Consider the following 23,946-nt stretch of genomic DNA (forward strand, 5'->3'; position numbering starts at 1 on the left):
AACTTTGTTTGGCGCAATGTTTCATCACCCTAGTAGAGCTCTTTCTTTTGATGTAGAAGCGCCTTGGAATCGAAGCAGCGGCGAGGTGATTATGCAGCTGAGTAAACAGCAGAACCGTTGTTCGTAGAACAAGAGGGTTGAAGTACGTTAGTGGTACTGATTGGTGCAGATCATCAGTATCAGAGCGTATGATACAGGAAACTGAGGCGCAATAATTCAGTTTAAAACATTCAATTGCATTGAAAGGGTGAAACCGATACAGCGCTGTACCATGAGGTGGATTGTGCTGGCAGTGTTTTACGCGTTCATTTTGCTAGTGACAGTGCACGGTTATGAGCTGTTTCGTCGCCGACACACGTTAAATCACACAATGCTGTTCGAGATGCCCTCGATAATAATGAATAGAAATAAATAGTGGAAAAAACGCATTGAGTGGAACAAGTGACAAAGGAGACGTGACGCATGAAAAGTTCAATCCCGTAATGTAGCTCGTGATAACTCAACAAAGTGTGAAAAATAAAATTAAGATGTGAAATAAAAACGAAACCTCTGCCTATTTTAATTCGTTTGTGGTGTTTGGAGTGTAACATTGGACGATATAAATGGTAAAAAACCAATTGAATTCGTTTATCGATCGTGCCCCAAAGCACATTGGATTCTCATGTAACGATTTATGACGACAAGATTTCGGTGTGTTCTGCTCGACACGTTAGTGTTGTGTGTATTCCGTCCATTTTCCCCCACCCAATCGCGCATTGATCGCAGCCCCTTTTGTGTGGCGTTTTGTAACGATTTATGTTTTGCGAATTCGATTAAAATTACATTCGTGCACGTGTAATTTCGAGCTTGCAGCTTGTTCAGCCCCTTTCGCACAACATTCGCACACGCACCCGAGGGAGGAGCTTATTTCACCTCGTATCGTTAAGTAAAAAGCGATTTGTTGCGAGGCGATTTCAACACACCAATTGCCCCGCTGCCCGGCTGAAGCTTGACACAGATATATCGAATTTTTCGGCGGTCCTGCTTGCGTATGTCCTTGAGAACGAACGCGCACACAAATTGCGCGGCTGGCCAGAACGCTTGCCAGAAACTCGGCCTGTCAAACCGGCGTGTCTCATCACATGTGGGGCAATTTCGCTCCAATCACGACCAGGCTCGGGATGGCCGGAAAAAAACAGGATGTATGACGGCTCGGTGCTTGTGTCAATTTGCCGCACCGTACCGTTGACCGAAAATGGAATGCCTGGTGATAGATGTCGAAGGCCAACGCAAAGTAGCTGTCGTCCGAGCGTAGTCGTAGACGGAGCGGGCGGATTGATGTAGGCCTGCCATGGTACGGCTGCCACGGTATGATTGGGACTGGGCAATGTTTGTCCTGCTGTGAAGGTTGCCTTTGCTATCAATCAGAGCAGAATTAGGAACCATTCATCATGCGTGCACGCTGACCATGAAATGGTCATGGATGTCCTCGTGACCTAGGTGGGGAGAACGGTCGGTTTTGGATGACTGTCGGCCAAATAGTGGCTGGTACTTTACAAATCAATCATATCGAACGTTTACACCTCCCCTCCCCCCTGGCGTCGTTAGATGATATTTCGAATTCAGTCAAAGTGTGTTTGTTGCGACATAATTTCCCTTTCCTGTTGGGGAGTGGAGGATGATATTGCCCGGTTTTGTGTTTGGCAGGGATCATTTACTTACCTGCGTGTAGGTCATCCAGCAGCACGGTTCAACCTGGTTGGAGTCGAGACCCCAAAACTCTAGCTCCTCCTCGAACAGCGGACCACAGACGTCGGTTGGGTAGTGTAGCTTACCGGTGCTGTAAAACGGGATTGGGAAAAAAAGCACAAAAAAGATAAAGTAGGTAAAATGGATTGGTCTATTTGATATGGTGATTGCATACATTTAGGAGTAAGTGTTTGTTCGCAGAACGAGGCTAATGTAATGCTGTTTGCATTGCAGCCTGTTAACATACATTTAGGAGTCGAAGACATTGCATATTAAATGCCTGAAAGTATGCAATCAGCACGACTCAGATTAGCTTATCTTCTTTCTTAGCTTATCTTCTTACTTTGCTCACTTAAAGAAGGATTTTGAAAGAAAAAATGAGTGGTTTTAGCACAGGGTTACAGTTTTAAGTGAAACTTTCTCTCAGGAAACAAAACTTTTGGCACATTAATAACAAAAATCCCGTGGAGAACCCTCATGTCTGTGTGCCCTGCTGCAACAGACATTTGCTCTCAGTTTCCTCATCTGCAAAATTCGCTTAATTTTCCACATGCCGGCTCATTTCACCGATGAATTTTTTATGAAAACTTTGCACTCACGCACTCACGCAGCTCGTTGCTTTGTTCCGATGTACACATGCATCGGAAAATAAAGAAAAAAAAGCAAACCCCGCTGGATGAAAAATTCAAGTGAAAATTCATTACGTGGAAGTAACCGCACGCCGGTATTATTTTCAACCCTCGATGGAGTTCGCGTTTGTGACTTTGGATTATTTATGGGGCACCATAAATGGACTGCGTTGGGTTTTTCGGTGGCTCGGTATGCGCCATACCATCGCGCGGTCATTCATAATCCACCGCGTGTAAGCGGCGAGGTGGTTGTGCTCTTTATTTTATTAATCAAATGTTTCTGAAACTTGAGGGTGCTTCGATCGCTGTTATACAAGATGCAGCATTTGGCTGAAACTTGGCAACCGGCAAACTTACAAGTGGCAATAGTTTCTAAGAGGAAAGAACGGAAACAGATGTTATTTGCAGTGTGGTTACGAAGAACTTTCCCAGAATGTAAGTTATTTGTACAAATCTCCAAAATTCAGCAATGCACAGTAAATGGAAATCTATAGCTCCAGAGCAACAAACTTGCACATTAACTCATCGCTCAGGGTTACTCTCTACGTAGCCAAGGTGTGCTTTTATGTAATTACCAACGTTTCCAAACTCAATTGCACTCCAGCATAATCATTCCCTTCGTTGAGGAACTCCGTACTCAGGCTGCGAAGGCGAGTGCACTGGACAAAAACACAAACTTCCCAAACATCTCTTCGCTGCACGCTTCAAAATATATTCCAAAACACTAAACACTCAAAGGAAACTGAGTTACTGTGTTAAATTTGCCTCTTCCTTCGCTTACACCTGCCCCGGCCAGGTATACTCCGACTACCGAAACAGCCCGAGAAAACAGTCGCCGGACCCGTATATTTATGGACCCGTAAATTACCAGCTTCAAATTTATTTGCGGGTGCAAAACTTGCCCCTTGCCCAAAATTATGAGTGTCTGGGTGGTCAGGTCTGGGCAGCAGCAGGGCGTTCGCTTATCTGGTGTTTAAATTTGCCCGTCCGCTCCGAAAACTCGAGGACTCGCCCGGACATCGCCCCGGAAACTGTGTAAACCATTTATTTGCGGGTGAACCTGTTTCGTATGATTAAATGTGATGGGGGATGGGGAATAAAAGTACTTGCCAGTACTAGCGCAGGTAGAGTTTGTATTTTCCCCGTTTTTAAGTCGCCGTAATTTGTTACACTTGTTTGCACTTTCGCTTTAATCTGGTAAAATATTCACATCATCAATTTGTTGTGTGTGTGTTGGTATTTGGGTTGGCTCGAGGGAATAGGGCAGCAGAGGGTTGGATAGAAAGATCTGCTCGTTTGAAGGGAGTGAAACCGAACGAGATCGGTTTGTAGCTAAGGAAACGATACAACACATATTGTGTCTATGCCGTTGTAGCTTCAGGCTGCAACGAACCGTAAGACACGTGTCGAACATTTCCTGCCCTCTTTGCCACACCGTCACAAAGCATTCTTCTCGTTAGTTATAGCTTACCGCCTCCCTATCTTTTGTCTATACCGGGAATAGTTTAATGAAAGGTTTCCATAACTTTGAAGAATACATTAAAAATGGAGCGGAGAATGGACCTTCTCGGGGGGCTGAAGATGAAGCACAGGACAGGACGTTGTTTAATATGAAATGGGCGTTTTGGTAGCATCGAGCTCACCCGCTCGTACCCGGTAGGTAGGCGATCCCCCAGAACCAGGTGTAGTGTGTGGTGCTTAAAGTTTTTGGGGCAACTCGTTTTTCATCCTGCAACTGGCTCCGCTGGTTTTTTGGCGAGCAAACTCAAACATCGATCTTCCGAAAGGGCGTGCGCTCGCTGGCCGTCCTTCCTGTTGACGCTGCGGGCAATAAAGCAGCAGAGGCGGGAGTAGCTCGCTAAATAATTCACCTGCCAGCACAATCCTCTGGTACCCGCACTGTTCCCGCTGTGCCGTATGGTGTGTCCGAAGTTTTCGTGCGATAAGCAGGCTCATTAGGGGTTTTTAGGCAAACTCAGCTCAGTCCCTCAGCATTCGGGTGAAGGATACCGTTGTGAATCCTTCCCATTTTTAACGCATTCACGGTTGGGGAGGCGAGTTTGGAGTGCTGGGGTGTGCTTGGGTGTGTGAAAGGAGCAGGAAAAGTCCAACATTCAGCAGAAACAAACAACCGGCAGGTACTCGTGCCGCGCCCGCGTTGTCATCGTTTTCGGACGAGGTGTGGACACTGACGCCTGAAAGTATGCAAATTCTCTGCATACACACACACGCGTGCCATGCTGCATTCCTCACGGTCTAGTGATTGCAGCGTGAAATGCGGAAGTGTTCCGGATAATTTTCACACTGATCGTAGCTGGAGCTTGCCGAGAACGTTAACAGCAACTAGCAGAGGTTCCCATGCGACTGTAAAACGTATGTGCTAATCGGCTTGAAATCTGTGAGGTGTGTAATTTTCCACTGTACAGTGGATGTATGAACAGGGTTCGGAAAAGACCGTCCAGAGTAACCAAATGATAGTGAGGTATAAAGTTTGTAGGAAGTGTGTTGGTAAAGCGTCACGGAACTAGATACAATGACGACTTTAAGTGTGTAAACTCTTTAGAATATCATTTACAGAGTCCATTTATATAAACTTTCATTAGAATGATCTGTTAATTGTACACAATTCATAATAGGGATCAAATAAAAGCATTTGCAAAGAAATTGCCTACATTTAGGCGACATTTTGAAGACTAATTCCATCATGAGATGAGATTGTATACCTTTAGGCTGATATTGCGACAGAGCAAGCTCTTAAATTTTAGGAAGCTTTTCAAATCCCTTCAAGGATATGATTGCGTTTTACATAAACACGAAATACAGTCACGCACCTCTCAACCATTTTATCAAATTTATTCACTACAAGGCTGTAGTACCTTGTTCATTCCCCTGATGGCATTTATAATATTTCATCTCTACACACACACATACACACACATACGCACACTTACCGATAATAATTGAGCACCTGTGCGAACACGCCCGGGTGCCGATCGAAGAAGTACTCATTCAGGATCGGATCGTAATTGGCTAGCGCCTCGGTAAGGCGCGACAGCCGGGTCGCCGGTATCTTCTTGAGCGTCGCCTTGTACGTTTCGTGCCGTATGCCGCCCACGTTCAGCACGACCCGGTTCTCCGAGTCCATAATGTTCATGGTGAGGCCGAGCAAGGAAATTGGGTGCTTTGAGCAGTAAATGAATTAAACACCGGGGCCGCCCAGGGGGGGGGGGAGATTGTTTTGCAGCGTCTCTACCGCAAAAGGGACCGCCGGTTGTTTGCCACTGGACCGGACCGCATCCTTCGGCGACCTTGAATGGTGGTCGTTCTTGGGAGCTTCTGCAGCGGGTCGTACTGTTTCGTAACTTACGCACACTGCACAAATTAAGCAGCTTTAAGGGGACGATAGCGGACACACACACACACACACAGTTTGTGGGTTTGTTTTACGCACGAACAGATTCACTTACTCCGAGGTTCACTTTGTTTCCTTGTACCACACAAACATAAAAGCACAAAAAAGGGATCGTCCCATTTATCGGGGACTCGCCGAGAAGCATTCTCTATGTGGCACTTATTGCTGCATCTTCTTCAAACTAATCTTCTTGAGCGCTGGGTCTCGGAAAAGTCCTTTTTTTAATGGCACAACCGGTCCCTTTTCCGGCGTCTTAACTCACACCGGCTCTTTTTTTCTGCTACAAACTACACACCACACCACTGATAATTTATTTCTTCTTGTTAGCCACCTCTAGAACGCTTCACTGTAGACGCACCGACGGGACGCAAAACACCAAACTCACTGCCACTCACACGCACATGCCAGGCGTACCGTCAGGCAGTTGGCATGATCAACACTTTCGCACGCCGCCGTGAATGCCGAGTGTGACTCCGCCGACTGCTGCTACGGTTTGATGCGTTTGCGTTTTCTCATTTCCCCGTGGGTAGGCCGGGAAAGCTCCCGGGCGCACCGCGTGTATCGATTGCAACGGAAGCAACTTGGGATCGATTTGTCACGCCGCCGGAAAAATGTGACCGCACCGCAACAACTGGCAAGGCTGATGATGCTCGTGCGTTCCCCGGAGCGGAGCGGAAATGAAGGCGAAGGAGTCAATTTTTATGGTCACGTCCGGTGCGTATCCCTTTTTCGCTTGTGTGAGGAGACGCGGTACAGTGGATGGCTTAAGCGCGCCGGTTGAAGGTACGGCGGAACGTGCGGCACGGGTCTTTGACCAGTCAGCTACGACGACTTCGGTTTTATGTCTGGATCAAGCGTATAAAGCTCACTTACACTGGCTTCCTCCTGCACGTGCCGCTCGTATTCCAGGAATGAGTTCCTAAAAGTATCTTCACCATTACCCTCCACACAGAGGCTAGCATTTGGGCCACATTTAGCAAATTGGACCCGTCTCTTTATTACAGCGAAGCCAACAAAATTCAGATGACGACACGGCGCTCCAAGATGATGATGGTGACGCTATGACCAAACACGGCAACGAAGGAAGGCAATTCCAGTCAACGACTTTGCAAATGTGGAGTCTTATCGTACCCAGGACCCGGGCGCACGCTGCACGGTGACGTTCCAACGGACTGCAGGGATGCTCTGTGGACAAAGAGAGAGACAGAGAGAACGCAAACAGAGAAGGGAATTAACTTTTTGACCATGAATAAATCAATTGAAAGCTGCTGCTGCTGCTGCTCCAGGAAAGTACATGCTTCTCGGAAATGGATCCAATTTGGCATTTGGTTGGTGCAAAAGGCGATTAATTTCAGGGGCGAAATGTGTTATTAACATCAAAGCAAGTTTGCTCAAATTATAATGGAATCTTAAAACAGGGAAAACGTTGTTTCAGTGTCCCGGGGGGCGGAATGATTTGGGTCACTCTCATGCACACACCGCATGACACACAACCGTTGTTTACCCTCTGCAATAAAAGGGCAAACTTTGAAGATCACTAAAAACCAGACTACACTAGGTGCGGCTTCTGGCTCACTATAAATCAAACATTGCGCCCGCCGAACCGCGAACCGCCGAACCCGTGCGGCCAGTTACGAAAGGGTGATGGTTTTATTGCTGCCCGTTGACGAGGCTTGTTTAGAGACCCCTTCGCGGGAAGGTGGCCAAGACGAGGGAGCCCCAAGTATCCGGATGCTGCTCATCAAAGCGTTCTCATCTGTGGGGGCCAATGTGGGGGGTAGGGAGGGAAGGGAAGATATCTTCGGCCGAAGAAGACGCAAGTTCCGTCGTAAACTCTCACGGCGCAAAAGCAATGTTGTTATTCCTAGGGTCCTCGTGCTCAAACACGGCTGTACCTCACGGTGGCGGAGCGCGCACACTGTTTATTTACGCCGAGGCAAGCGCCGAACAACAAGACACCGTAATGGGCTGTGTGCAAGAGGAATGGAGAGATGAGTTGTACTAAACACGGTTCTAAAATTGAGGGAGTTGGCCGCGATGACGAAAGCGGCTTCTGGCTTCATTGTATACGGATTTTATGTTTGAAGTGATGCACCACGAGATGGTCGATGGGTTCGAGAGGAGCATGTTTAGCCCTGCTGGGAATGATGCACCGGATCTGAGTTATGTTTTCTTAAATTGTCTCTTGAACTGTGCAATGTAAACGAGAAGTTTATTCATAATTTTAGCGCTTCTCGACCAGATGCAATCGAGGACGTCGTGTTTGAAGCAGAAAGACCTGAGATCCCTTACCCAAAACGAGAAGAAGGGCAAAGTGGGTAAAACTAATTCCAGATCTCTTGCATCACTCGTTAGATTATGCACATCATCGTTGGGTTATTTATTTCGTGCTACGTTTTGCTGAATTTGATTTCTTCCAAACATTTCTTCGAAGTCTTCCGCGGCAAAGATGGATCATTTTTCATGAATTATAAGCAAAATGATAATTAATTCTCATTCAATCGAACTCACCCAATACAACACGGAGTGGGAAGACAAATGATCTTTTAATTTTTCTGCCCCCTTCAACTTTTCCATATTATTCCGTACGTCCATCCGCAATCGTTCAAAATATGTCTGCCCCGGGACAGAAACTCAATAGCCTCTCACATCCCACGGAACGTTCAATTAAGATCGCAGTACAGTGGCCCTGCCGCAAGGATGATATTGGCGGCAAAATATCGCTGTACAAATTGGATTTTATAGGTTTTCGTCTGTTCTAATCACTTCCTGGAATATTCTTGTTTCTTGTTGTGTTTCCTCTTTTTGTTTGCATTATTACCGACTAAGGCAGGGGCATTTTCAAGGGTGTTGTTCGGATAGCACGAGCCTGAGCGTGCTGCGGTCGCTTCCCGAAAGCTTCCAGATGCTGCACAGGAACAGCTTGCGTCATCTTTCTCTAAAAAAACAACATAGAGCAGCAGGCAGTCAGCCATTGGCCGTAATCCGACTCCATTCATTGGGAGCTTTTTTTTGTTATACTCCAACAACTTTCTTTGGAAAGATTTTGAAGAAGCCGCTCGATAAAGTTTGTCATTTTCTCGTACGTACTTGGGGGGCCGTTAGGCGACATGAATTAGTTCACTTTTTGCTTCTGTTTCGTTTCGCTCTTCCTCTTTTTCTCTCTCTGTGTGGGTGATTGAAAAGCAGCAGCTCGATATCTTTCTGCAGCCGATGGTTGTGGACTTTGCTTCCACTTTTTGCTCTAAAGTTTTCGCTCAATGCTTTTGGGGACAGGAAAATATTTGTTCCCATCGATCGGGGCTTGTGTGGGAGAAACTGATGACACACCGAAACGAGTGCCCACCCTTGGTGGTAGTGGTGTAAGGTGATTGCGCCTTCAAGTAGGCTATGCTTCAGCTGGAGTTTGTGGTGAGTTGGTTGGATAAATATTATGTCAAGTATCGCTCCCGTCCCGGGGGTCGTTTTAACGGCGAGGGAGAAGCCAAAGGCGATGTCAAAAATCCAATCAACATTACTCGTGTTTAGAAAATGATTCAGGACAGGACGATCGTGGCTAGCGTCTCCACTCGGGGAACGTTTGTCACGTTGTTAAAAACCAACCGCACCACAACATGACTGATGATGATGTGAACTATGCCACTAGTGGTACTAGCGATACCATACCCGTGGGTCAACGCTGTTTAACCAGCGCTGAGCTGGGATGGAGAACCAGAGAGAGAGAGAAAGAGAGAAGCAAAAACGCATCGGGACGTATTTTGGTGAATGATTTATAAGGGGCTGATGAAGTATGAAATGATGAAAAATAGGATATTATTCGATCCGGGTTCGATCCGGAGCCGAAGTGCAATGTCATAGCGTTTTCATAATTTACGACGCCACACACTACTGCTAGTGCTGGCTGGCTGCCTCCTGGCGGTAACCAAAGAAGCTCATTATTAGTGTTTTATGTGGCCACCAAAAGTGGCTCTAGGAGAAGGCATTAATTTTCTGAAACGGTTCGTAAAGGATGGCTTGCTGTGTGTGTGTGTGGATGTGGTAGAAATGGAAATAAGGTCATTGATTCGAGCTGAAGAAAGAGAGCAGCCAGCGCTTCGTTAACCTCGATCGATGCTATTTAAAGTTCAGCAAAGTGTGGGGCAAAACAACAAGAAATAGTTGTGGTGCGGTTCGTTTACTCATGGTGATTATTTTTGTACATATTGAAACCAGTTGTAGCGAAATTACAAATGTCTCAATTGCATTCCTTCCTTTCTTCGTATGCACTCTAGTAACCTGCTTCATTTGCCCGTGTTGCTACGGGTTTTCCACAGCGAGTGAAAAACGCCTCGCATCGATCGTAGTAGACAGTGACGGTTGACAAAGAAGAAAGCCGTTTCAGTACTAAAAGCGAAACATGGTAAGCAAAATGTTGACCATTGGCAAGTAAGTGTGTTTCGTTTCTCTTTTTCACCACTCTCTCCAACGCAAACTACAACACATTCACAGCTCCACTCGTTTCGTTAGCAGGGTTAAGAGCGAGTACACACTCACCGGACCGAGGTCGAATCGATCAGGCACCGCCAGTCCGGTGAGCCCCCGGGAAACACGGATCCCGGTGGCAAAGGCTACCGCATCGCCAGTGACTGTGTTTCAAACGTAAGCGCAAAGAAGCTAAAGTACAAATCGTTCAATTGCAGCATTACTTAACACGCTTTGTTTTTGCAGGAAAAAATGCCTTCCACGAAGGAAGCTACACGTCGGTGATGCCAAGTCGCAGCTCGGATTCGGAAGTCCAGCCGGCAAGGTGAAGGACATCAAGTATGAAGATGAGCCCGACAACCGCAACACTGACTGCCGGTGCGATCCGGAGCTGAAGGGTGACGCTACACTGCATCCCAACTGCACGTTCGTGAATGTTTGCAGCGAGCATTTGCGGAATGGTTCGCGGCGCAGATGGCATGTCGGATCACAGTGTGCGGCTGTTGGGCGATCGATCGCATTGATTGTGGTAGTAGTGGCGGTGATCGTTGTGCTGTGCAATGTTAACGTTCACACGATATACTGGTTTTTGAGGCAGCATTGGGAGCGAACGGAAGAGGATGAGTTCGAGGAAGCCACCATGTACTACGAGGAGCCGGAAGACGATTCATCGGAAAACGAACTAATTGAGCTGAATCCGAAAATGTTCGGCCTAACGGAGAGTAAGCACAACCTCAGCTTACTCGAGCTGTTGGCAATGACGCTGGAGCGTTTTTTCGGTTGGATTGGCAGTATTTTACTACCGATTGATGAGTGAGCTATTGATCGTGGTTGTTGGGTTGGTTGAAAATGTAGTGAAGAAGTACCATCATCATCATCCAATATCAAGTATGTTAAACCTCATCATTATTGGCTTATAATTTTTCAAGCAAACGTTTCGCAGTGTGCAATAATCATAATGTGAGAGCAAACGTTCGGAACGACTGTACTCAAATCAATGCTGCTTGCCGCGTAGACATTTCCGCTCCCCACTTCTCAATGACCTTCTGCAGTAATGGCCTCAACTATAAATATGGCCCGCGGTTGGTTGCCCGTTTGTTACTTCCCGTGTTGGTATCGATCGGGTTGGATTTGTTTACCGCAAAGTCCATCAGCATAACAAGCGAGCCACATCAAACCAGCCGAGCAAAAGTGGTTCATGTGGCAGCAGTGCCAGAGTGAGCTCAATGTGTACTAAATCAATAAGACCTTTCGAGTGATTATTTCTGATTAGTGCAATAACGCTAGTTGCTGTGGTAAGCGCGCTGTGGTTCCATGAAGGATTGACTGTGTTCTTCTTTGTCTGTTTGGTGGTCTCAAACCCATTTTGTATCGCCACGAGAAGAAACTGTCATCCTCCCGGGCGAGCTAAGCATAATTGTAGTCCTTCGGGGCATTCCAAAACCCACCCGATGACACGCCAAATCAAAGGTGGCAAGGTGGGTGCTGTGGTGGGCAAATTTTGCTCATCCATCTTTGCCCTGTGGTGTCCCACCCGGTGGGAGCGATGTTCTGTGCCGCATCACAATCAATCGATCCAAGCGGGAGGAGGGCATAAAAACGGCCCACCAAATCCCTCGGGTAGAGGGGGTAGAGCACATCGTGCACATTGTTCAGACATGCACAGCCAATTTGCAATCGATATCCGGTGACCGGGCGGTCCCGGTTCGTTTGTTCGTTTGTTCCGGTTAGCATTTTCGCCAATGCGGTCATCCTCCGGTACGTCGGGTGTGGTCGGGAAAAGACGCACAGGGACAGTACATGTTGGTCTACCGTTGCCCATCTGTAGCGGTTGTAGTGGCCTTTCCACACAAGCTTTCCACCGCTAATCCGATTGTCTTGTTTCCCCCGTGCCGCAGCGAGCAGCGGTGGAAGACTTAAAGCGCGGCTGCCGATGGCGAAAGATTTAAGCGTCCGTCCACTGTGTGCGACTGGTGAAGCACCAGGGCAAACATGAATGTAAATTGAATCTGAATAATTGATATCGTCTTATTGTCACTTGGCACACTTCCTGTTGTGCAGTGGGTCGAGAGGCGCTTTTTTTCTTCTTGTTATTTTGTTCGTCCTGGTCCTATTGCAAGTAAACGACCACTGCCACCACTTGGACATTGTAAAGCTGTTAGACAGTGTGGTCTGAGTGGTTTTTGTCTCGTTTGGTGTGTTTCGTTGTGAGTTTTCCCCAGTTTCTTGGCAAACCAAAATCGATAGCGTGTTGCCAGCTTGCTTGTGCCTTTGGGTCAAGCAGATTTCTGTCAGTCTCTCCGGCTGCAGCATGACAGGATCCTTCTCAGCAACAGACGCCACAGAAATGAGGTTAAACGAAACAGGCGAATTTAAAGAAGATGTCGCGTGTGCGGTTGGTCGTCTGTTGTAAAAATCAATATCAGTGCTTTTAGTTGGATTAAAGATGAGCTCTGTAAAATGTCTTACACTGCCCCAAACTACCCTCCAGCATTCTTCCGAGTAAATCCGGAAGGCAACAAACACACACACAAAGATACGACCGCGAATGTTGATGTTACATCTGCTCTGCCAATGCGTCGTCGTTGTCGACTTCGCGCTGTATCTGACACAATTCCGATACACCGAATTGTGCCGAGTTTCCGCCCGCTAGAACCGGGCTGGTGCTATTTTTATGGCGCTCTCTCTCTCTCTGTATTAAACCGCCACAGGGCAACAAACGGTCGCTTACAATTACTCGATGCTCGAAACAGGAAAGTGGGTGGTTTGTTTTGTTTTTTGGGAACGTTGCGTTGAAGAGGGGGGTAGAGGAGGCAGTTGAGGTTGGGGAAAAGGTGTTAAACCGACGCTGTTTTAGATTTGCTGCTGCTGCTTTTTTTTTGGCGGAGGCGGAGGATGATGGTGGTGATGATGGTAATGTGCTGATTAAGCAGTAGGCGAGAGGAGATAAATTAACGTCGTGCAAGAAGAGGCAACACACTTTTTGGGGTTAGCTAATCGGAGCGCGGTGATGGCTTATAGTGGGTAGAATGGTCGTATTTGGATGCGATGGGAGGAATGAATCAGTAATCAATGGCTTTTCTGTGTTTCCATAATTAGGTGAGCATAGAGAAGAGAAGTGGATGTTGATGTCACACACATGATTTGATAATTAAGCTTAGTTGGGATAACAACTGCTTAAAGATAAGTGTAAAAACGCACCCTAAAGAGATCAAGATAATGCCGTCATTAGGCTGTTTTTATTGAATCCATTTTAATGCTCTTAATGCTTGATTTTTATAGTTTTTTTCGCGGATGCAATTACATTCCAATACTTTTAAATATTATCTCTGTACGTTTCCCGTCTTCCTACCTGTTGCTTTCCCTTCCTTCTTTATCTATTCACTAATTAAACTCCCATTGTGTATCGACTTTTCACTTGGTTTTGTATTTTTGTATGCAACTCTCCTACCCAAAACCGGAAGCTATGCGCCACCGGAAACGAACGATCCGCAAACAATGGCAAAAATTAGTTCACCGAACCACAACATAATCGACGGCTGCTAGGTAGGCTGCACATCGGGAGTCACATACACACACATACAAAGTGGAAAACTGTCATAGTAGGCGAGCTTTGGTCATAGAGACACCCAATTGGGCACGTGTCCCTACCACCACAGTTGTTTCGTGTTGTTTGTTTGTTGTGGGATGGAAGGGAAAGGATGGGATGCTGTTTTTAATTCTTTTCGGGTTATTGTGGAGCTTCCTGTGACGTTGCTTTGGGGTTGTATGCTTTGGATAAGGTTTGAACAATTGAATACAGCGTGACAGCGTTCGAGCGGGAAGCGTTCACGGGAACGGAACCCGTGACAATTGGTGGCAATTAAATAAAATTCAATTGAAAGAGTTTAATTTAATTTAGTGTTGCTTCCTGAGGGTGGGAATGGGTGGGTGTTATTTTTTCGGGGCGGTAGCCGACTCAAATATACTGCCAGCGGTGCTGTTTGGTGTTGTTTGGTGTGGTACGTGATTGCAATACGTGGCGAGCGAGAGAGAGAGAGAGGGTGTGACTTTCGTTGATTATTGAATTAAATGTTTCTATCCAATGTTTGTGTGTGAAATTAAGCTCGAAAAGAGTAATTAAGCGTCGTGGTTGAAAGGTAAGTCTTTTAATTGAGAGTTGGGGAGCCGATTCTTGCGATGAAATTGTTGGAAAGCGGGAATTTATATTAATTTATAATTACTTTGGATTCTAAGAGTAGATTGCCATTTATTCTCTTATTTTTACAACACACGTTTCGCTTGATCATCACCCAAAACGTTCCATAAATATTTCACAGCTTAATTTACTTGCCCCTAAACCAGAATGAAACAATAAACATTATCTGGCACCGCAACGACCATTATTCCGTTTAAACTATCATCATCATCATCATCGTTCTTCCTGCGGTGGTAACATTCGATGGTCTGAATCATCACTCCATTTGGAATCGTTTCCCGTGGTTGTAAAACCAATATTGCTCGCTTGCGGATGTAAACCTCCCCGTCCGGATGTGTGATTCATCAGCGGTAACGGTGTCGAGCGATTGAGCGCAGTTTTCATTGTATTGTTCCCGTGTTCCCCGAGGTTGGCAATGAAAAGCGCAATCTTCGCCAGCCGCCCTTTTCCCAGGCGCACAGCTAAAGACTTGGACCGCAGTGCAGTGTGTGTGAGCGTATTAGCGCATTGTCTCTCGGTGGTAGGTTGCGTTCTCCGATCCGGTGACAAGATGTTAGTTGGTAATTTGCATATAGATTAAAACATGCTTCGATGCTGCGGGTGGTGGTGCAGTTTTGCTGCATCTTATCCATTAAGGAAGGTATGTTTCATGCGTGCAGCTTTACGACGGATCGATAAATAATAGTCGGAAGTTGTTCCTGCTGAAAGCGCTCGGTAAGCTGTTCATGTAATGACGCTATCACGCGCTATCTCACTCACTATCTGGTCCTCATCATCGACATTTCTCACTGAACTCGCACTGAACTTCGGTGCGCTCGCGGCTAAAGCGAGCTGAGTGTAGAAATAATTGAAGAACATAAATGCAGGTTTCCCCGTCAGCATTTCCACCTTAGAGCGTGGATTGAAAGTTTTCTGCATGGGTTTCCCCCCCCCCCGCCACTCCCCACACAGATCCTCTTGATCCTTTACCCCCCCCTGATCGAAGATAACATCATGCGGGTTATTACGATAAGTGGAAGCGGATGGTGCCTTTTGTTTTTAATCTCAGATTATTATTTTTATTCCGTTCTGCACAATTTTCCTGCACTTCGTGGTGGATTTTTTGCCCCCCCCCCCCTATCTTCCTTCACCCGCATGCAAAGTGCCTGTTTGCGGGTGGTTCAAATCAAAGCAAAAAAATGGGATAACCGGGCAAGCAACACGCAGGAGAGTAATGTGTTTTTATTTGCCGCCTTTTTCCGCATAGCTCACAGCAAACAGCATTGCAACCGCACAAACACACACACACAGGCACATACTTTTTCTCTCGACAAGGCCTTTCGGTTAGTGCAATTATTTTTCTTCACTACGGTTAAACTTTGCTCGTCCTTTCGCTACATCCCCGTTTGGGTGAGGGAAGAATTTATTTTCATATGTAGCCGGAAACGCTGCGGGAAAAGCTTTTTCCTGCTTCACGGTTGATGATGAGTCGCTGCTGATTGCAAGCAAATGAGCAACGAGAAAGTTCGTGTGAGTGTGTGCTGATATGTGGAATGTTTGCTTTTAATTAACAAACCTCCTGGTTGTTGTTGATATGATCTTATTTTGCAAACGCTTTTTCATATGCTTTTTTATGCTGATGTTCTTCTCTTTGAAATAAGCAAAGTTCTGCTTTCGTGGAATATCAAACAAAATTCGCAAAAAACACCCGCAAATGATGATAAATTAAGTCGTTGAAAGGAGACAGTGTATGATCCATCTTCCAAAAATACTCCCGATCACTTTGTTTCGATCGAACTCGTTGTTTCGTTTCGGGCCAATCAACCCTTTTCACCAGTTTTTCCCATTTCCCCGCCGAAAGTGTTGGCAATGAAAAATGAAGTGTTTCGTCTGCACACGCTGCTCGCTGTCTGACTCGTGCGCCACCGCCACGCCACGCGACGGCGACGACGTATTAACAGTTCGTTCTTTTTATAGCTGTCGAAGTCGAAGGGTTCGTTTTTTCATTCCATTCCAGTAGCGTACGCGAGCGGCTTTGTTACAGCGCAGTGTTTACCAGGCCGCTCTAGTTTGGGAGAGAGTGAACGTGTGTGTGAGGGTGAGATTTACGATCAGTTTCGCTTTCACGGTACCGCGTTGCGTACCGGATCGGATGATCGGAAATGAAAACTCTAGTGATTGCTTTCACTGTGGAAATTTGAGAAAGATCAGCTGTTGTGAGTTGTGCTGGAGAGTGTTTTGGGCAATAAAATCGATGAAGTGATACGGTTGTTTGGTACAATCATGAGTAACGCTTGTGGAATATTCGTTTTGCTTGGCAACAAAACGTGACAAACGAGCACAAATTCATGTTAAATCATCCTTAAGCAGCAGCATTCTTGCATCAATTAAAATGCAGCATTTTTCCAGAAACGTCCCTTTATAAACCCATTTAATTACAGCATCGCACTCGAAACGGTAATTGAACTACCACCTATCGTGCTTTACGCAAACGAATCGGTATTTTCCAATTACATCGATTCATCCAGCATGACCAGCATCTTCCTCCTTCCGAATTTCCCAATGACTGACAAACGATTGGTGTTCTCCCGTTTGTTGCAAAGAGCAATTAATTATAAATTGTTTTTTTTGCGTCCTCCCATCCACAACTCTTGATGATCTGTATCCTTGCTTTCGATCAATTGATGTTCGACATAAATGGGAAAAATTAATTAACCACGCACGATGCACATTTGCACGTGTGCGTGCGGTTGAATGATAAGCGCGTAATTCTTCACTTCCTTTTTACGAACGGGGTTGACTGGCGTTTTATCTGTTTGTCTGCAGCATGACGACAGTAGTAGTGCTGTCGGAAAGAGCAACCCAAGCAAATCAAAGAATTAAATCACACTTTGGCCAACCGTGCCACCAAATTGGCCGGGCAGGGCCTGCGAAAAGGGTCAGTGTTTCATTTTAGGTTCTAATAAATCAAATCGTTTCAGAAGAGGTTAAAGCTGAGCCCGTACTGAGCGTGTCGTTTTCGTCGTTTTCTGGTTTTGTCGATGGCCCGTACGAAAAAACTGAGCCTCGAAAAAAACCCTCCTCGAGCTTGTTGTTTTTGCCGCTCCCTCCGCTTTTCCACAACGGGGGAAGCCACAAAGATGGGACACATTACCCGGCACAACCCGGTACATGAATAAACATTTTCTGTGGTGTCGCCCGTCTGTTGTCGGTACGCTGGAAGCGCTGCGAGCAAGTGAGCAAGAGCGATGCCACCGGCGATGGTTTTTGCTCACAAAAGTGGTTTGATTTTATTTTTGGAAGCGTTCATGTTTCTTGATGTTCTTTGGGGGGACGGTGTTTTTTTTTGGGGGGGTTTGAGGTGAAACGTTCGGTTTTGGGTGCAAACACTCGAGAGTTCCCTTGCTTATGCTGCAGTACAGTGGGCAAAGTCTGGCATGCAATTGCACGAACCAAAAAAACGGGGTAAAGGGATGCGGTTCGGGCAGGTTCTCTTCTGTACCGGACTACCGGAAAAAGGAAACAACGACAGACGATCGTTTTCCATGTGTCAGTCAAGGACGCTATGCTAAATCGAAACCCTCCTCGAAACAACGCGCGCCGGGGGAAGAGGGTTGTGGTAGAAATCGAGTTTCGATTCGATTCGACCGACGACGTCAGATCGAATTTATATGCAAATTACCACCACTCAGCACTGACCGGGATGGGAGGGGTGTGTTTTCGGCAGTGGCGAAGGCGACAGCAGTGGGACAGGATCAACTGAGGCAGAAAGAAATGTGTCCAGACGTTTGTGTATCGGATTTTCTTTCTCCTTAATCTGTATCGGTAGGGTGGGAGAGGAGAACTGTACAGCTTCAACCTCTCAATGGGACCTTGTCCGGGGAGGAGCTTTTTGGAGTGCAACAGCATGAGCAAATCAATCAAAGGAATTCAAATCCAATTTAAATTCAAAGTCCTGCTAGTTACCGGGTTACCGGTTGGTCCCTGTTACAAGCGAGCGAGAGTTCCTTCCGGTCTCCGGACCGGAGGTGTCGGTCAATTAAGCTCGTACGTTATTGTGTTTTAAAGTTTGGGATGGGGTAAAGTTTTGTACCTTGGCGTTGACAGTTTTTGGGACTTGGGATTTTGTGCTTTTGTGGGAGAGGAACTTTGGGACGTAGTTTTGGGTGTCTGAGAGTTTGGGAGTTTCTGAAGAGAGTCGTATGGGTCAGTTATCGATTCGAAATTGCTGAAGTATGTATGAGAAATTGTTCAGGTGGAAAGAAACTAGTGAAGTATATAAATAATTCAAGCACTGTTATGGATGGTTCGAACAAATGCGTGCTCAGCGCCTGAATGTATGCAGTTTAGTAACACCGAATTCGTTACTGAAGATTCTCAAGGACATAATGAAGACATTGCATAATTTTAGGCGTAAAGTATCATTCTTACTGTTTCAAATTATCATGATGCTTCCTTTTTCATAATACGCGTTGTGTCTTTTCCATAGAAAGCTCATTTCAAAAGCGTTTTTAGGTTGAAAAGTTTCGAAAACCATTTCCCTGTTTACAAAGAATGATGATGAATGGATTGGCCGGGCCGCAACGACAACTTGTTTGTGCACGAGATTAATGAAGAAAGATTCGGCAGCGATTCCCCACAAACAAGGCAGAGCCTGTCAGGCATATTATCTTTATCCATGCTCTAGATTGCCCGATAAATAGAGGCTCCATTTTCCAATGAAAGTAAAGTTTCAACAGGAAATGGAAACTGGCGCACCGGCAAAAGCCGTTGTCCCCGGCCACCAGCCTTCGGGCGAGTGGCTGTCGTACGCTGACAAACAACGACAAATAATGGGCCAACCCAATGGCCCAAACGACAACGAAATTGGATATTTCAATTCCAAACCAAGCCAACTGGTAGGTAGGTGGAAAGCTGTTAAGATCTAGGCCCGTGCTAGGACACATGCTGGATTAAGGCAAGGGAGATGGGTGCTTTCTCAACGAGCTGCCAGGAGAGTTGGGTTTGATATTTGGCTGGATTTAGGTACGGAAATGGAAATGGGAGTTTCTCCGTTACAATCCGAGCAGTGCGTACCGATAGAAACGCACCGAGTTACAGCAACACAAGTCCCAGGTGGTGTTTAAATTGTTTTGTTTCGTCGTCACCGGGTGCCAAAGAAAAGCCTGTTCTGAGTGGCGAGGCAAAAAGAGTTATGTTTATTTAATATATCTTTCTAGGGAGCTGGTGGTGGCGGCGAGCTTTAGAGAGCACGACCCAAGCAAGAATGTGGTGTTGGAAGGGGACCGGAAAAATAGAAATATTTATGCCATCGAACCGGAACGATCGTTACGTTGTGCGAAAATGGCAAACCGTGTGTCACCCGTTGGCAGGGGCAGCTAAAAGCCTGGGAAAATGAAACGGAAATCCGGCTCGGATCAGTGATAATGTGTGGCTTGGTGGGGGAAAATGGATGGTAAAATGAGACGATCATCGTGAGAGCGGTTGGCGTGTCAGTTGGTGTTGGTTTGATTAATGATTGCGATCGTCTGGGAACACGCCAAATAATTTAGCATTTTATTTTTTATCAAAGATGTTTTAGTGTTAATCATTATTTTCATAAGAAAATATAAGATACTTGAGAAGATAAATTCTTAACTTTTTGCAACAGTTCTCCTCACTATGAGAGTGAAGCAAAAAGGGGGAATCGATCGGCGCGTGGTATCAAAAAATAGAACATGCACCCGAACTTGCGGATGTTTAATGGAAGATTGTTCAATCGGTGGAAAGGAAAACAACAACCTCTTCCTCTTCCTCCTTCCTCGGCGCCAAGATTGGATCTTCGGCCGTTACAGTGCAAAGGTGATGGCAGATTTTCACGGGAAAATTTATGCCATCGTAAATGGTGGCGAAAGATGCTGAACTCCAGAAAGCAAGGAAGCGAGTGAGGTAAGCAAATTGAGTTTGTGACCTTGTAAGCCTCGATTTCTTACCCCGCCTCAAAAAAAAAAAAAAAAAAAAAAAACGAAGGGTGTTGATGAACTTTTCCCCTTTATTTTTGGCCCAATGTGATGATAAATAACGAGTGCTGGAAAAGGGCCTATCTGAAAAACTGTCAATGAAAAGCCGTTGAAAAGCCGTGGCGATAGGGCGTAAGAGAGTGTTTTCTGCCCTCGAAGGAAGAATCCATTATCTACCGACGGTGTGATGATGCGTTGCGAGTTCAATTACCCCCCGTGTGTATCTGGTGTGTTGGGATAAACCAACAAAAAGAAAAGTACAAACATCTCTTTTTTCCGAAATTGTGCTGCAGTTTTCCATTCCACACGCTCGGCGATGGATTGATGTTGTTGCCGGGTGCCTTATTTTCGTGCAGCCCATTGTCGTGTTACATTTATTCTTTCGGTTCGGTTCCGTTCTATTCTTTTTTTCTTTCCACGCTGATTGGGGCGAAAACGTCCACCGTGGTACCGAATTTTCCCCGAGTTCAATCTTGGGTGGGTTTCGATCGGCGGCACATCCGCGGGATTTGAATTGCAAATGGTCGTTTCGCTGCATAAAGCAAAGTCGTGTATGCGCTCAATACGCTTGGCGGCAGCAGGCACAGCTGATGGACATTCACCACCACCACCACGAAAAACACGTACAGTCACTTTGAAGATTGGGAAGCAAAGGGCGGGATTTCCATCCAAAATGTGTGCTACCTTCAGTCTACAAGTGCAACAAAAACGGGAAAAACAAAACAACGGAACAATCTGGTGGTAATCTGGTCCAGCGTGCTGGAGTTATGTTGAAGCGTGGTGGGTTTGAATGATTCATCGAATTGTTGTACAGCATGTGAGTGTGTTGTGTTGTATGGTGTTAAAATGAAAATTTCACTCCCCCGGTGTGGGGATTAACTTCATTAAATCCATGGCAAACGATGGTTTTAGCTTTCGGTGGCCCCGTTCTAGCGCTCCGGCGAGCCGTTGTGAGCATTTGTTTATTGTGGATTTAGGTGGAAAGTGTTAAAATGATGGGAAAGAATGGAGAACAATCGTTTGGCAGGCGAGACCAGTTAGGCATGTAGACATTAAATGCATTGATTCACTATTGATTGGGGAAAAAAGATATTTTTTTCTTGTTGAAGGGAATATCTCTTTATTAAAAGGGAATTATGATCGTCAGGAATGATCACTGTCTAGCAAGCCGTTATGCCCTTTGTTGCCTTTGCTTAAAGTCTTTCAAAAAATTCATTCTAACTCCTGAATGTGCCATTGTTTTCTTATGGTTAAATTGTACAAAACAACACAACATTTCTTGGAAGTAACGTACCGTTTTGATTTGTTAAACACAGCGAACGCAGTTTGAATCACAATGAGCTTCTCGTTTTTTTTTTGTCGTATCTTTTACATTCCATTTAACACTTGGAACTCCCTTTCGCCTTCACTTCACCTGAAACACCATCACCTTTAATTGCTTTCGCGATTTTGCTTCCATTTTGGCACATTTGCATTGCTTTCACGCGAATCTTGTCTGGTCGAATTTAGATAAATCTTTTCGACTTTACACACACACACATGCACACACACACAAGCACGTCTTCCCACCGCTTAATGGGTTTTGTGCCGGAGGGACGATCCCTGTACACGAAACACATTCAAATTAGATACTTGAATCGCTGTTCGCCTTCAAACAAACCTTTGCAAGCGGTGACCTTTTCTTCAGCTTTAGCACCGGAAAAATCACACTCAACTCAAGATCGTAATCGGGTCTTGCCACTCGTACCAGGGAAGAATGCTTTAGCGCAATCACACACATACAAACACACTTAGCCACCAGGCAAGAGAGGAGGTTGTAAGGTGTTTGAGAAAAGGGCGTAAATGGTTTTAATTACACAGCATAACCGGGGGGGTGCAAATAGTTTTCCACATGAGCTCGCCGTAATTGCGCCTGAAGATGGTGCCGGGTCAGATACAATAAATGGTTTCCGAGGAGGTTTCCGTGTCATAATTACACGGCAAGCGTGTAATTGGTGCCGGTCGCTCGCTTGTGCACTGTTGTTGGCTTCGTGCCGAAAGTGAAACTTTTGTTGAAACAATGGATTAAAAGGGGGAGAAAACCAGCAACGGGAGCTTTTCAAGGCGAAAAAAGTTAAAATTGAAAGAAAAAGAGGGAGAGAAAACAAAGGGAGGGTTGTAAAAGAAAAGCAAAGAAAAATGTGTGCCAGAAGAGCAGGGATAAATACCGTCTATGGCAAAAGGTTCAAAAATTTGCACCCCAAAATTGAACACAGACACAGACAGCAAAAAGAAAAAAGAACCCTGTAAAAACACACGCACACGGTACCTAATACCTCCATTATTCAACCGTTCGTTAAGGAAACGAGATTAATTAAAACGATGCCTTTGATGTACTGCAGGCGGATCTGACGGAATAATCTAATTAACCGGTCTGATACTGGAGGCTAACGGCCACGGAGGCTAACGAACCAACTGGGGCAACAAACAACACCATCTCAGCCACAACACAACGCACGCGTTCCCGTACGCACTGTTTTGCTGAAGGTGCTTTATTTATGCTTCTTTTGCGCAATTTTTAAACTTTCAAACGGTGGTAGCACTACGAGGCGGCAGCATATGGCCCCGGCCACGGGGTGGTGTGATGCATGTATGGGGAAAACAAACTTCACTCTAATGTTGTGTTCAATTAACACCATTTCGGCGCTAAACGTCGGGTGGAAGGAAGGAAAAAACACACACAATCGCACGTCCAGTAACGGTAACGGTTTTTCGGGATGTTTGATGGGTAATTTTCCCACCCCAGGGGGTGGGGGGGGGGGGGGAAGAGGGCACAGCAAAATTTAGCCGCATCACGCATCCGATCACATGTGCTGGAGAAACGGGAAGTTTGAGTTGCAGATGATCAGCATGTTTCGTGTTGCTCCATTTTTACACACAATGATTATTCATTTAAAATATTAATCTATTTTTTTCCTTTTTCTAATTAATTATTCAACGTTACTATCTTCACTCACTCACTGTGTGTGTCACCGTCCTACCCGAAACTCCCGGAGGGTTGTGTTGTGTGCGAACGCGGTCACGATTTGGCACCGACTAACAGCGAATTTTACGCTTTCCGCGTTTCAAATTCACTGGCGCACCCGTTGCAAGATACGCCAGACCGTGGAGCCGAGGAAGCTACGGGGCAGAGACATAGAGAAGAAGTGGAGAAGAGGAAAACAAGGCTAGAATAACATCCCTGCAAGCGCATGCCGTGTTTGTGTGTGTGTGTGTGCGCGCGATAAAAGGAAGTCAATGCATTGCCTGCTCTTTCTGGCGCACGCTTCGTAACGCCGCAAACGGTGCCGGAAAGCCGAAGTGGAAAAGGTAAACAAGAGCCGAACGGCTGACAGCCACGGCTATAATGACAGTCGTGCCATCCGGCATTGTGTTGTTGAAGTGAGAGAAAGAGCTTGCTCTCTTGCTCGCACGGTTTCGACAAACTGTTGAGTGTGCTGGGGGGAAAGTTGTACCGACGGCCAGGCGCCTCCACTGACAGCACGAAGCAGCGCGTGATGC

At 45.9% G+C, this 23,946-nt stretch overlaps 2 protein-coding genes across 11 annotated transcripts in view; one reads left to right on the plus strand and one right to left on the minus strand.

Annotated features, from left to right (window-relative positions):
* The window catches only part of LOC1277771 (potassium voltage-gated channel protein Shaw), a 56,863-nt gene extending 33,329 nt beyond the window's left edge, over positions 1 to 23,534 (minus strand). For 5 of the 9 annotated variants that reach the window (XM_061656022.1, XM_061656017.1, XM_061656024.1 and 2 more), the window contains exons 1-4: positions 23,403 to 23,498; positions 21,701 to 22,008; positions 5,309 to 6,954; positions 1,702 to 1,819 (exon numbers count right to left, since the gene is read on the minus strand). In XM_061656022.1, the coding sequence (XP_061512006.1) occupies positions 1,702 to 1,819; positions 5,309 to 5,511 (321 nt within the window). In that variant the 5' untranslated portion in view covers positions 5,512 to 6,954; positions 21,701 to 22,008; positions 23,403 to 23,498. Of the gene's footprint in view, positions 1 to 1,701; positions 1,820 to 5,308; positions 6,955 to 21,700; positions 22,009 to 23,402 lie in introns of all 9 variants that reach the window. The other 4 variants (XM_061656018.1, XM_061656019.1, XM_061656021.1 and 1 more) reach the window with 4 other exon arrangements.
* On the plus strand, positions 10,087 to 14,151 carry LOC133393407 (uncharacterized). 2 transcript variants are annotated; one of them, XM_061658266.1, is made up of 3 exons: positions 10,087 to 10,194; positions 10,279 to 10,407; positions 10,477 to 14,151. In XM_061658266.1, the coding sequence occupies exons 1-3, from the start codon at positions 10,166 to 10,168 to the stop codon at positions 11,045 to 11,047; spliced, it is 729 nt and encodes a 242-aa protein (XP_061514250.1). In that variant the 5' UTR covers positions 10,087 to 10,165; the 3' UTR covers positions 11,048 to 14,151. The 2 variants fall into 2 exon arrangements, with proteins under 2 accessions (XP_061514250.1, XP_061514249.1); XM_061658265.1 differs by having other exon boundaries at positions 10,101 to 10,194; positions 10,276 to 10,407.
* Positions 23,535 to 23,946: the final 412 nt, after the last annotated feature.

This window comes from Anopheles gambiae, chromosome 3 (assembly GCF_943734735.2).
Source record: "Anopheles gambiae chromosome 3, idAnoGambNW_F1_1, whole genome shotgun sequence".
Taxonomy (NCBI): Eukaryota; Metazoa; Arthropoda; class Insecta; order Diptera; family Culicidae; genus Anopheles; species Anopheles gambiae.